Genomic DNA, 14,433 nt, shown 5'->3' with positions numbered 1-14,433 from the left:
GATTTTTCATTGAATTAAAAGTGATTTGAGTTAATTAATTAGATAAATATATGTGTTTTGGTAAGAAACATATAATATATTAAAACAGAATTACTAAGATTTGAGCCCAAAATCATAGGGTTATCGGAAGTATAACAACAAAAAATAAAAATATAAAAAATATATTAAAGTTTTGAACCCAGTGGCTCACAATGTTTAATCAAACTATTTTAAAAAAATAATCGATTATATTAAAACATAATAATATTTCATTTATAAAACTTATTATATTTCTTGACAAAAAAAAAACTTATTATACTTGGTATAGAACAATATAAAATGATTAACAAAATTTTTAAATTTGAATTGGTAAACCACTTTTTAAGAATAAATCTATTAACGGGTATAAATTTTACAATACTTGAACACATTTTATTGATTTACATAAATAAGATATTTGCACCTTTTCAGCCTCCAATGTTAGGAAATGGTGTCACCTGTTGGGTTAAGCCACAACATGAAGTGAAGATCACAGTTGACGCAGTAATCTTCAAAGATAAGGGTTGTTCAAGTATAGGTATTGTTGCTCGGGTTCAGGGTGGTTATCTGCTTCATGCTATGATCAAAATCTATTCAGAAGTTTTGAATCCTACATTGGAAGAAGCTTTGGCAATCAAAGAGGCCCTAAATTGGATGAAGAATATGGGATGGACTACGGTTATCATCGAATCTGACTACCTGATAGTCGTTCAGATCATCAGAAGTTGTATTCAGTATTGGTCAAGTAGTTCAAGATTGTAGGGCGTTAATAAAGGAGGCAAACAACTTTAAGTTGTATTCTATTAAACGATCTACGAATAAACGAACTTGCCCATAAATTCCTGATCATATGTTTGACTGGAGTTCTGTTCCAGTTAATGTTAGAGATTGTACTCAGTATGATATGGAGTAATGAAATCTGCATTTTGTCACAAAAAAAAAACCTCTCCAAAAAAATATATGCATATGGGTAATATATATACCAAGATGAATAAACATTATAGATTTGGTATTTTCAATTTTGATGAATTACCCAACTTTAAGCTTTGTAATTATACAATACTTTCTGGCAAAAAAATTAGACAAAATTTTATTTGACTAGGCCGGAAGGACGTTTTAGTATGTGAGCGCCACACATACTCACTTCTGCTTCAGGAAAAGAAATCATAATTTCGTCTCCGTTCTTCATTGAGATGTACTCTGCCTTTATGGAATGTATAGATGATTGTCGGTCACCCTTTGTACCATAATGAGTATCCGTGCGCAAGGCAGTTGTCATACCCTGTGTTTTATTTGTAATAACAGTTTCAACTATTGACCATCGGTCACAGGAGCATTTATGAACGACCCAGAAGGCGACACCCACTAAGTCATCTCCCAAGTTCGGGGGAACTTCAAAAGATAGTGTGCAGCCTTCCCTGTTTTTATAGTCGAACCACTCCGCAATTTCCTTGTTTGGTACAGTTGCTTCAAATGTAAACCACCGGTTACTTCTTAGCTGTAACATAAAAAGAGAAATGGAGATGGATTTAATATGTACAAAGTACTCCCTCTGTTCTGTTTTTTTTATATGTCATTTTTGACTTGATCACGTACCTCTAAGTAAGTTGACCGGATAGTAAAAATTATTACTCTATTTTTAATTGATTTTTTTTTGTGAATTAAAATTTTGATTATATATTTTTATTAAGAAAAAGAAAATTTCAAAAATAATACTTTTAACTAACCGGTCAAAACATTTACAAATGTGTGCCAAAAAGTCAAATGTCATATATTAAAAAACCGAATGAGTATTATTGGAAGAGAAAGATCAAAAACACCACAAACCTGAATGTCATTTTCCTCTAAATTGACTTTTAAATTGCTGCCGTTGTGAGTAACTTCCAGTTGTTCTAAATTTCTCAACATTGACACATCTGGAAAGTCTTGTAGGCTTGTACATCCAGTAACTGTAAGGCGTGAAAGATGAGGTGGAAGTTTGTGGAGAGATTGAAGGCTGCGGCATTTGACTATGTACAAATCCTTCAAGTGTTTGAGGTAGGACAAATCAGGTACTTGTTCTAGTGAAGCGTGGCTTTCTACCTGCAAGCTTCTTAAATTGAGTGGTAGTTCGGGAAAGGAGGAACCATGAGTTGTACTGTTAGTCAAAGTAAAAAATGTAAGGTTGGAAAGCTGAAAGAAACTAAAGGGTTTGGTTGGGGAGGGGCTCCCGCACTTATCACGGAGACTTAATGATATCAGAGAAGAGAAGCTTAGAATGATGGGCAACCAAAGTCTTATATTACAACTCAGACCCAGGTGCTGCAAGTTCATATCTTTCACATTCTCAATCAACTCAATTTCTACTATGTCCTCACAGGTGCTAAGATATAAGCTTCCAATTGATTTAAGATTGCGGATGCTATTTGGGACATACGTAAGCTTCTCGCACTTGGCGAGACCCAACACTTTTATCCTAGGCAGTGATCCAATAGAATCCGGTAATTCTTTAATTGCTGTATGAGATGCATCTAGGAATTCTAGACATTGCATCTTCCCCAACTGCTCAGGCAATCTCTTCAGCTCTGAACATCCAGAGAGATTCAGATGGACCAAATTAAGCAGGTCTGAAAACGAGTCTTGCAGTTGTTCGATTGCACTGCCACCTGCATTAAAGTACACCAAGCCTTCCATGTTCCCAAACTGCTCAGGTAACTTTCTAAGATTCTTACAGTCCCTCAAATCCAAATAACCTAATTTCTTCAAGTGAGCAATTGAATCTGGCAGTTGCTCTATTGCTGTACAACTTGCATTAAGCCTCTTTAAGCCTTTCAATTCGCCCAATTGCTCCGGCAATTGTTTCAGATTGCTCCAACCACTCATATTCAAACAACTCAGAGTAGTCAATTGTGTGATGGGTTTGGGAAGTCGTTTTAGTTTTACACAATCATTGAGATTCAAATGGTATAGACCAGTCAAGTGCCCAATTGAATCTGGCAATTCCTTCAAGTAAATGCATCCTTCCAAATTCAAATGACGCAAAGATGACAACTGTCCGATCAATACACCCATAAATGAATTCTTAATCAGAAATAAGGGCTACTTCTCCGTCCGGTGGCAGTATACATTTACTAGTGCACGTATTGAATTTTTTTAAAAATTATCTTTTTCAAATAAAAGTTTAAATATCAAACTTTTATTCAGGAAAGAATAAATTTAAAAATATTATGAAACTACAGTTTGCAAAAGCCTTAAAATGGGTGCAAAAAAATAACGCATACAATCGAATGAGACAAAAGGAACATGTTTTACTAAAATCTTGTAGAATAATAAGATTAGTTTCTAATAACAATGTTATTAGAATTATAAGATCAGTCCTTTGCTAAAATTCTCTATGTGGCATCTAGGTATCATCTACATGACACTTACAAAGATTATCTAAAAATTAAACAACCCCAACCCTCCATCCCTTAGCAAAATATATAGCCTACCATGTTTGAGTGGTTATATTTGTCGAACCAAGTAAAGCCTTAGGCTGTGTTCACTTCATGAAATGGAATGAGGGGAGAATGGAATGAAAAATTATATACAAGTTTATAAGAGAAAGAAGAAAGTATGAGATAATGGTGATAAAATATGAATGTAGTTAATTTTTTTGTGAGAAAGATTGTGAAGAAACATGATGTTGAAATGGAATGAGCATTCCTTCCAAAACATGTGGGTTAAAGTTATAGTTAAAATAGTAAGGTTGGAATGATGGAAGGAATGAAAATGATATACATTTACTTTGATCAACACCATTTTAGAGTACAAAATTCATTCCATTATCCCTCTTTTCCATTCACTCCAAGTGAACACAACCTTAGAGCCTCTCTAACGGGATTGGCTATAACGGTGGCTAAATTAGACCCGTAGAACATTATGTAAAATTTACCGAACCTGTAAAATATTTTGTTTCGATGGTATTAACTATATTGGTTGGCTATAATTTAAAAATAGTATGTTATCAATATTTTAGATTGTTATAAATAGAATCTATCACTTTAATATGGTAATAAGTGATGTGTAGTGGATCGATAAAATAGTCGTTCATAGGATGTTGGCTATGATTATAGACAAAGGGTGGGTGTGATTAGAGTGTCGCTTTTTGAAGGCGTTGATTATAATTTTTATTTTTGATATGCCAACTAAGCTTTTAGCTAACGGTTTCTCATGGTTGGAGATGCTCTTAGCTATAATTTTCCACGAGCATTATTATAGATAATCTCATTGGAGCATATACATGTCCCCTCATCAAAGAAATTATATAATCAATTTAACTAATCAATATAACCAACCATTATACATATTCCCGAGATGCTTTTAATTATGAACAAATAGATGAGAAAATGTTTGTCACATGTAGGCGTTGGTATTAAAAAAAAAATGTAAATATTGAGTCATTTTATTTCTTGAAATCCTAATTACTTTTAATTTATATAATATTATAATTATGTATGTCATTTTTTTTAATTATGTGTTAAAACGAATTATATGATCATTTAAATTTCTAATTACTCTTTTAGAAATTATCAATAAATACATAAGTAAAATACACAACATTTTATCGCACGTGGTTGCTGATGTCAGAAAAATAATAAATTTTGAGTCATTTTATTTTTTGGAATCCTAATTAATGCAACAACTATCTATTATATATAGCCTAACATACTTCATTTTATTCATATAAAAATTACTCTTTTAACCATTTACTTAATTCATATATATAATTAATAACTTGTAATTAATACACGTGATAATATCTGAAATATTAACCGATTCATAATTAAATATGTAATTAATTTGTAGACATGCTTTATTAATACATATAATTAATAGATTGTAATTAATATGTCTGATTATATATAAGATATTATTTTTTTTTTTTGAAACAAGATATTATTTTATTTATAATATGATTGATACATAATATGGTGATTACTAATGATTATATAATTAATCACATCATCTAAGCATTTATAACAAAATAACTTTTTACAATCAACATATCTAATTTTCAAAAATGTTCAACAAATATACGTTAATTAAGGTCTTGGTGAATGTCCAGTCAAATTACCCAATTTTCATCAAGAAAGACCGAAAAGATACTTCATTGTTAGAGGAGTATCAAGATGAGACGCCACGTTGAATATCAAGAAGATACCCCACTAATAGAGTAATATCATTGTGATACTTTACTCACATCAATGATTCACTTAAGCAATAAAAACATGTTTGCACCGGACTATAACAACAGAGACAAAACCTAACACAGTAATAAACTATATGTCATATGGACAATGAAAAGAATAGGAGCAAATACCCGTGCCTTAACAACATTTAACCAAAATACATATATTCAGTAAAAATGTACTGAATACCACTAATATATTTACCATTAGAAGATTATTATATATGATGATATGTCACAACTAATTGAGTATTATGATGATACTCTACAGGTAAAGTAGCACCAATGTGATATATATTTTATTGGAAGTGGAGCAACATTTATATATTTATAAGAGATTATTTAAATTCTTGGGGTGAATGCCTAGCCAAGATCATCAATTTTCAACAACATTTGACCAAAATATAAATACTCAATAAAAAGGGGCCTAAAATATCAGCATGCTCGTGCCCTTAATAACATATAAAAAAAAAAACTTAATGTGTGCGAATCAAGGACATATAAAGCTTGTGCATATAACACATGAGCAAGAGAGAGAAATAGTTAAGATATTTGATTTCATACCTTAGCAATCTTCCACAATGTTTCAAATCTGCTGAATGGCATGTCTAAAACGACAAGTTTTTGTAGATGAACACCATAAGATAAATGGGTCCAGGGACAGCCATGCCAACTGATGTACCTCAACTCATGAAATGAAGCTTTGATTTTTCCTTTGATATCATATACATCAACTAGTTTTATTAATCTGAGATTTGGCAACCTTTCAAATAGCTGGGCATTGCAGTATTTGTTGATTGACGTTGTACAATCTACAACCAGGGCTTCAATTTTATCCATGTCCTGAATGTTCATTAACAGGTAGTAGCCAAAGTGAGAAATTGTACTCTAAGAATCACCTTTGCATAAGGTTAAAAAACATATAAATTAAATATTAGTTAATAGTAATATTTTTTGAATATAACCTTATTTTCTAAAAGTTCATACTTCTTTTTAAAAAATATAATGTAAGAATTTATTTTTTTAAGAAATAAATACTTACTTCTACTGTTGGAAAATAAGTAATATTAAACACTATTTTAATACATATTTCTTAAAAATACGTAAATGTGGGAAATAAGTTGTCATTTTATAAATTGAAGTTTAATCATACAGTTTATCAATAAATGAATGAATTGGTGACTTATTTATTAGTATAGAATTTATAATTGAGTTAAATAATTCTATATTTAGAAAAAGCATGTATGTTATCTCATAAGAGAATAAAAAAATTTGCATTTTGTTCACCGTTGTATTTGGCAAAGTCTGGGAAGCTTCTTCCTGATCCAAGTACAAGAGCCCATGTTTGGATTCTTTGACGTTCCTTCCCATATCTTGTATAAGATTATGCATTTGAAGTCTTTTAGCTAAATCAATGGTTAGCAGAGACCTTTCAACTAGAATTGGTATCCCAACTTCCGGAAAAAAACCACAGGATTTGAATACATCAATAGCCTCATTTATGTTCTTATCCAGGAAGAAGAATACAATATAGCGGAAGATAGCCTTCACCGTTTCATCTTCTAATTCATCGTAACTCAGTTGAAGGACTTTTTGAATATCTTTCAATGGAATTTTTTTAACCTTTTCCAATTTAACTTTCCAAAATGAAACATCTGTTCTACCGCACAAAGACGAACCCAACACCTTTAGAGCTAGTGGAAGGCCTCCCGTGTACATGACAAAACATTCTGACAGATCTAAGTATTTTCCGGGAGGCTTTGATATGTTAAAAGCATGATAGCTAAAGAGCTTCAATGAATCCGTGTGATCCAAATGCTTCACCATATATATGTCTACATTTGACATCGCCACTTTCAGTTGATTTGGAAGGTTTGTATCTCTTGCCGTAAAAATGATTCTGCTACCAACTGAAAACTGCTGGTAAATCCGTACTAGCAATTCTGAACAGCTATACTGGTCTAAATCATCAAGAACAACGAGGGCTTTCTTAGAACTGATAAATTTTTCCAATTTACGTAGTGCACTTCCATAATCACGGACCTTCAAATCCTTCACTCTGAGAAGCTCTTTCAGGAGTTGGTGAAGTAAAGAAAGTGGAGGACTAGCTCCTTGTGAATTCTGTTTATCATTTTCCATAAAACAACTTATATCAAATTCGTGGGCGTGCTTGTTGTAGAAGGCCTTGGCTATAGTCGTTTTCCCAATTCCACCCATCCCACATATTCCAAGGGCGCGGACATCATTTGACTCGATGCTTAGCTGTTGATATATCTCTTCGACAGCAAGATCTATCCCAAATAGACCTCTTTCAAGGTGCACAGCCTTTGTTGGTACTTGTGACAATACATCCTGAACAATATGTTGAACTGTATGTGCTTCCCTCCTGTTAAATTTAGTACAATATACACAGTTGTAATCCTTTGCTTATATAAACAATATATAATGTTTTGCGTCGCAATTCCTTTAATGAGTAAGCATGTTATGTGCTCACAGAAAGTATAACCGAACATTAATAAAAAAACAGACGGTATTATTAGATAGATAAAGAACTCATCGTAGAGGTACTTACTCTTCTTTCGTGTCTTTCAAATGGTATCCTGATAAATCTGCGAATTCAGCAAGTGCAGATTTCCACTTGTGAATCCTATCAACAGAGTGACGCTTCTCATGCTTTTTAAGAGCTGCACCGAAACTCCCGTTGTGGTGTCGTAGGTGTGATGGATCAATATAGTAAAATACGGGAATAACTACCTGATTGTTTGTTCTCTTGCAACTCAGGATCTCTACAAGCTCATCAAGGCACCACGACGAATCAGCATAGTTCTCTGAGATAACAACTACAAACATCTTAGAATTTCTGATTGCTTCAGGCAGTCCTCTTGAAATTTCTTCACCCTTTTCAAGTGCAGGTTCGTCTAGGAAGGTTACGATCTCTGCCTGATCCAAAGCATGGTAAAGATGTGAAATGAAATTTCCGCGAGTGTCTTGGCCACAAAAACTCAAAAAGACATCCCATAGAGGGGATGAGGTGACAACAGCTAATTGACTAGTTGTAACTTCATTCTTGTCTTTCACCACCAAACTCTGCTGCTGCTGTGGCTGAGCAGAGGGCCTAAACATCACCCAAATAGCGTAGAACAAGGCAAGTCCCAAAGTTACAGATGTAAGCAAAGTCACAGGTGAGAGATCTGCGTATGCTGAGATTGATTCTTTCAACGTTTCCCATAACACAAAAGCCATTATTGATTCAACTAAGGTCTCTCCCGGATGCACTCTGTATACTTGAAGTCTTTCTTTTACTAGTGTGTTTTGATCCAAGTCTTCGCAAGTGTGTTTTAAATATAAAAATGGGTCTGGCCTGCAGGCTACATTAATAGTAAAATAATATTGTTTCAAAGTAGCAGACGCGTTATTTTTCCTACTACACGTCTCTCCTCCACTCTGATCCCTCCACTTCTGTCTTCTTTCGGGAAAATGTAGAGTAATTTTGTAGGGTATTTCTGTACATACCCTACAAAATTACTCTACATCCTGTGGAGTTATATACATATAGGTGGCATGGCGTCTAATAAAAAATATAATTTAAAGAAGAAAAATGAGTAAATTCTTTCAAAGAAAAGAGAATAAATGATGGGATCAATTGATATTTAATATATAAGATAGGTGTAATAGATGAAACTAATGCTAATAAAAAGTAATGATATAACAATAATGCAAGTTATTCTAATAAAAAGTTAATTTAATTCAATTCTAATAAAAAGTTGCCAGTTTTATTATAAAAAAGAAAACTCGACAATTATGCAAGGATATAACAATAATGCTCTCTCGGGCTGATTATCATCATGTCTTTGCGAATCTTTTTGCTCAGAATTTCTTTTTCCATTTTGATGTTGACGTTGGAATTATAAATTGATTTTGAAAGCTCTGTGTTATTATATTCAAAAAGTCGGTTACAATTTACTTAAACTATCAGAATAGTTTATAATTAAAATGAGTATATTGACAAGGAAACTTTCTGTAATTACCGGTGCCCAAATTCATACTACTCTTCGCAATACTATAACATGGTGTGCAGAGACCAAAGCTGTTCACGAACAGAGCCGAATCAAGTTTTGACCGTGCCGAACCGAGCTTTAAATTTTTTTCCTATCAAGCCGAGCCGAGTTTTCTTATCGAACAAAAAATTGTGTTCGAGCTCGAGCTAGTTAACTAACGAGCCGAACACGAGCTTCTTCACGAGCAAATACGAGCCAAGCCAGAAAAAAATAAGATCACACCGCTATTTGACTCTTAAAATAGCAAGCCAAATAAAAATTTTAGTGTGTTTTGATGGTACCATATTATAGTTAATATTTTTATGATCGATTTGATATATTATATGTTGAATTCGGCGTTTAATAACATGTATATCATACAAAATTATCATAAAAATATTGCATTTTTTGGAGTTTTAACGAGACGAGCTCGAGCTTGTTCGCGAACAACTCGGTTCGCGAACAGCTCAGTTGGTGAACAGCTCTGAGCAATACAACCAGCATGCATGTAGAAATCATGTTAAATTATATTAACATACTGTAACAGCGCCCAACAGACATCTAGTCCTGAACACCTCATAAGAGTAAGATCTTAATTTTAAACTTTTTCATTTAATAAAATTGTTATTTCCTAATTTAAATTGAAAAATATCTGTTAGTATAATAAGTCTGAAACGGCTGGAGAGCCATAAATAAGTTATTGAAAATCATAAATAAGTCAGAAACTTAAATCTAAAAATTAATTAGCCATATTTTCTTGAGTGATTTAGTTTTTTTAAATTTCTTTTTATAAAAATTATTCATAAGTCATAACTTATTCATAAATCATTTTTTGTATTATCATTTTAATAACTTATAAATCATAAATCATTAGTAAATCAAAATTATTCAAACATATATTTTAAACTCCTAGATTATCATATTAAAATCATAATTTTGAAATCAGTCAAACGGACTCATGCTCAAGCTACTCATCAAAGGGGGGAAAGACCCATGCAAAATACTAATAAATCAATAAAACAAGCAAGAAGCAACTACCAAATGAAACTTCACCAAACCAGAATAACATTTAAAAATGCCAAAACATTTCGCTGTAAAACTCTCGTTGGATCGACTACCAACGGTTATAAAAGATGACATACATTAGGTTACTGTTATATGTACATAATTGGCTTACAAAATTTGCCTAAAATAATATGATACTAATTTCTTTTTCTTTTTTTTGCTAATTTATTTTGTATCCCCTGTTTTTATGGTCGACCCGGTTTTGGAGAGTAGCTTCAAATGTAGACCCCCTGGCTCCTCGTCTCCTCCTACCTTTAACATAAAAAGAGAAATTAAGATGGATTTTCTTCGGTGGACGTACTCATGACATTTTCGTAATATCTGTAAATTTTCTTCCTCCAAGCGGAAAACGCGCATGAAATTCTACTTAATTGTAGGTCGTGCTATATTCTACTATGTATCTGGCTTGGATAGGATATGTGATTGTCATACCGTCTGTTTTATTGTAATAACAGCTTCCACTTTTGACCATCCTGCATTGATATGTAGACCACAAATCTACTATAAGCTGTAACAGAAAAGAGACATGTATGACGATTTAAATAAAAGCAAGTGTTTATAAGGTTGTGTTCACTTGGATTGAATGGAATGAGTGGAGAATGTAATGAAAAATTATATAGAAGTTTTATGGAAGAAAAAAAAAAGTATGAGATAACAGTGAGCAAATATGAATGAGTTTAAATTTATTGCGATAAAGATCGTACGAAAACATGATGTATGAAATGTAATGAGTTTTCCATTCAAGGCACATGTATTAGAATTCTAATTAAAATAGTAGCAATAGAATGGTTGAAGGAATGAGTACAAAATTCATTCAATTTTCTTGTCATTCCATTCAATTTAAGTGAACACAGCCCAAATCTCTAAACATGAAAGAGAATGGATTTAATACGCACCGAGTATTATTGGAAGAGAAAGACCAACATCATCACTAGCCTAGAGGTGATTATCCTCTAAACTGATTTTTCAAATTGCTGCCGTTGTGAATAACTTCCGGTTGTTCTAAATCTCTCAACATTGACAAATTTGGAAAGTCTTATAGTCTTATAAGTATGAAAGATGAGGTGGAAGTTTCTGGGGAGATTGAAGGCTACAACATCATTTTGCAACCATTGTAAATAAGAAATTTCATTCGTAACTTATGCAATCTCATGTGCAACAATTGAGAAATGATGTTACAAATGAGGTTGTAGAAGTTGCAAGTCATATTTTTGTAAATGCCAGCCACTGATTCAACTCAAAACTATCGTGAAACTCTCTTATGGGGCCAATTAATTGAAGAAAAAGAGTTAATATATACAGCATTAAAGTTCAAAACCGTATGAATGACAGAAGATCAATGATTCGAATAAGCACAATGTCACTTTGATAATCCAACTGATCATGTGTGTGTATTTCTTTGATTTGATTGTGATGACCAGAAAGACGAACAAGTCAGAGGTCACTGAAAGTTCGGATTTCCGTGAAGGAAGGTGAAGAAACCCAATTGCGTGAACGAAGCAGTAGGAGAAGAAGGTGAGACTTGCAACTTCTACAACTTCATTTTACAAAAGTTGCAAATAACAACTTATACAACCTCATGCAACATTTACAAATTATTATAAGTCATATTTTTGTAAATAATCTGCAAAAAATTGTAATTTTAAGAAAAAAATTCTTCTTGACAGTATTTTTTACATAATTTATTAAAAACTAGCATTGGTGCCCGTGCAAGGCACGGGCCTAGTATGAAACACATATTAATTTTATTGTACACAAAACATGATCTATAGAAACATGCTCAATAAAAAAAATGTTATATGAAGCTGGAGAAAATATATACAATATAAATGCACCGCCCAACGGAAGGAAGACAGGAGATTGCATTAAAATACAAGACCTTAACTCTGTAATATATTTAGCAGCACTTTGTACAGTTGTAGCTTGATGTCGAAATTTCCTTCTGCTGCCACTCAATGTTCAAGACCAGATAGTTTGACGGTAGAGCTGGACATTCAATATGTAAAAGCTGTATCATCTTGCTGTGTTTCCAAATTCCAATAATGTAAGCTAAGTTTAATGAGGATCCAGTTTACACCCTAGTACACCTAAAACACATGAGCATTTAGCTATGTCATTGAAGGTGAAGATGGTGTATGGTATCTGAAGCAGCCGCTGGATGATCAAACTTGCAAGTATTGACTGGATTTGCAATTTCCATTCTGCATGCCGAAACTGCAGGCCTGCACACCCTGTTCAACAAAGAAAATTAGATGTAAAATGTACTACAATAAGGTTTTTCTTTAATCCAATGTTGCATGCACTATCTCATAGCCTTTTGATCTAATTAGCACTTCATACCAATACATATAACAGTCACCCAGAAAATATGAACAAGTATGAAAAAAAACTATTACAGAATACAGACTGGTAATAATCCATTCGTTACAAGCAACATGTGATTAAAAATATATGTACATTGTTGCCTATACATATGTGTGTTTGTGTATTACATAAGTGTTCCCAAAAACTCCGCAAACAATTAGACAGACTATGAAGCAGGTACCCCGAGCGCTAGTAATATTCCTTTATAACTACTGATACGTTATCTTGCTTGTTTGGGAACTTGGAGTTCAGTTCAAATTCTGGATTTGGTACAAATGACAGTTGTGTATAACAAAAAGAAGTTGGATTTAGTTCAATTCCAAGGCATTCATATATAAGCATGTCAAAGTTAAAGAATTTAAGATGACAATTCAACTGATGTTACTGAAAACCCATCATTTGAAAGGAATTGTGTGTTCCCAAACACAATCCTGTATAAATCAATCAAGAGCCAGGGATCAATGAAAGCATAGAGTCGTTTAGGTTGAAAATTAGCCTTTAACATAAATGTACCTAAGAGTAATGAGGACACGAGCTGGCTCTACTAAAAGGGATTTGCTTAAAGGAGGAATCCATAAGAAATAATTCCAAAGAATATGACCAAGATGTAGAGAAAGAATAACAAAAACATAATATAAGATAAGCAAAAGTGACAAGTCTTTATTAATAAGAGGCACGGGCCTGGTATGAAACTATGAATCACTTATTTTTAAAAAGAGACACAAAAATGCTCAGTAGACGGGGTGTCGTATAAAATGGGAGAGAATGTATACTGCGTAAAAATACTGATCGACAAAGAAAGGAAAAAAGCTAATTCAAGTGATATATGCAGTAGACAAGTCTATGTCTCATGAAATAGGAATTAGTGGAAAGAAACTGTGGAAATTATCAGGCCATATGATCCGATTCTTTTCAGACGACTTGAGACTTCTCATTCTTAGGTACTAAAGGATAGGATCCTTGACCTGTCAAAAAAAAAGGGAAATTAAGTCTCTACAAAAGAGTCGTTTAAGATTACTTTTGTTCCATAAATCAGGTTGATTGGTCATTAATGTAATAAAAATATGTGATTTTATTGTTATGTTCCCATTCTGCTCTGCACCGAAAGCTCTTATCCTGAGGCTTAAGGGTAGATACATATAAATAACGAAAATGGGGGATATACAGGCAAAAATTTGAAATCATAAAATGATAATTTTTGGGTGTGTATACATGGAGTATTAATCTTAACATTGAACCTCTTTAATGGCTGATGACAATTAACTTAATATAAAAACACCGTCATGGTTGGAAGCTTACAGCACTTTCCTGGACCGCTTGCTTTGAGACGACGACTTGCTACACATGATTGCATCAAACTAACTGCAATTGTCACGATTTCCATTGGTTCTGCCAAATTCTATTACTTGTGCAAAACTCTTTTAGAAGCTGCTGGCTGCATGATTAAAAGAAGTCAGATTACAGGATTTTGGGTCACTAAACATAGAAAATCAGAAAGCAAAACATCTTTTACTTGGTAATTTAAGGCAATTGTTGACCAGACAAACCTGAGCTCTGCTTTTGGGGATTCCATGCTCTTTCATCTTTACAACAGTATGGTCACTCTTGACGGATCCGTTTTGATAGGCATCAGACTTGCCTATTGTTAGGTCCAATCAGACGTAGAAGGGGGGGGTTGAATACGTCTTACCAGTTTCTTCGATTTAATTTAATTGCGGATAATTCTGTTTCAGTCCATGT

At 33.1% G+C, this 14,433-nt stretch overlaps 2 protein-coding genes and 1 long non-coding RNA gene across 3 annotated transcripts in view; all 3 read right to left on the bottom strand.

The window, feature by feature from the left end:
• The window catches only part of LOC108201553 (disease resistance protein RPV1-like), a 60,062-nt gene that overhangs the window by 29,467 nt on the left and 16,162 nt on the right, over positions 1 to 14,433 (bottom strand). The window lies entirely within an intron of this gene.
• Positions 1,007 to 8,563, bottom strand: LOC108201787 (disease resistance protein RPV1-like). The gene is made up of 5 exons (XM_017370073.2): positions 7,800 to 8,563; positions 6,515 to 7,613; positions 5,792 to 6,070; positions 1,846 to 3,048; positions 1,007 to 1,516 (listed from the first exon to the last, which is right to left on the bottom strand). The coding sequence occupies exons 1-5, from the start codon at positions 8,468 to 8,470 to the stop codon at positions 1,109 to 1,111; spliced, it is 3,660 nt and encodes a 1,219-aa protein (XP_017225562.2). The 5' UTR covers positions 8,471 to 8,563; the 3' UTR covers positions 1,007 to 1,108.
• On the bottom strand, positions 12,099 to 14,200 carry LOC108201798 (uncharacterized). The gene is made up of 2 exons (XR_001802926.2): positions 13,993 to 14,200; positions 12,099 to 13,658 (listed from the first exon to the last, which is right to left on the bottom strand). It is a non-coding gene; the product is annotated as an uncharacterized LOC108201798 (long non-coding RNA).

Source organism: Daucus carota, chromosome 9 (genome assembly GCF_001625215.2).
Source record: "Daucus carota subsp. sativus chromosome 9, DH1 v3.0, whole genome shotgun sequence".
Taxonomy (NCBI): Eukaryota; Viridiplantae; Streptophyta; class Magnoliopsida; order Apiales; family Apiaceae; genus Daucus; species Daucus carota.
The sequence above is the reverse complement of the archived record's forward strand: the minus strand, read 5'-3'. Positions and strand labels throughout refer to the sequence as shown.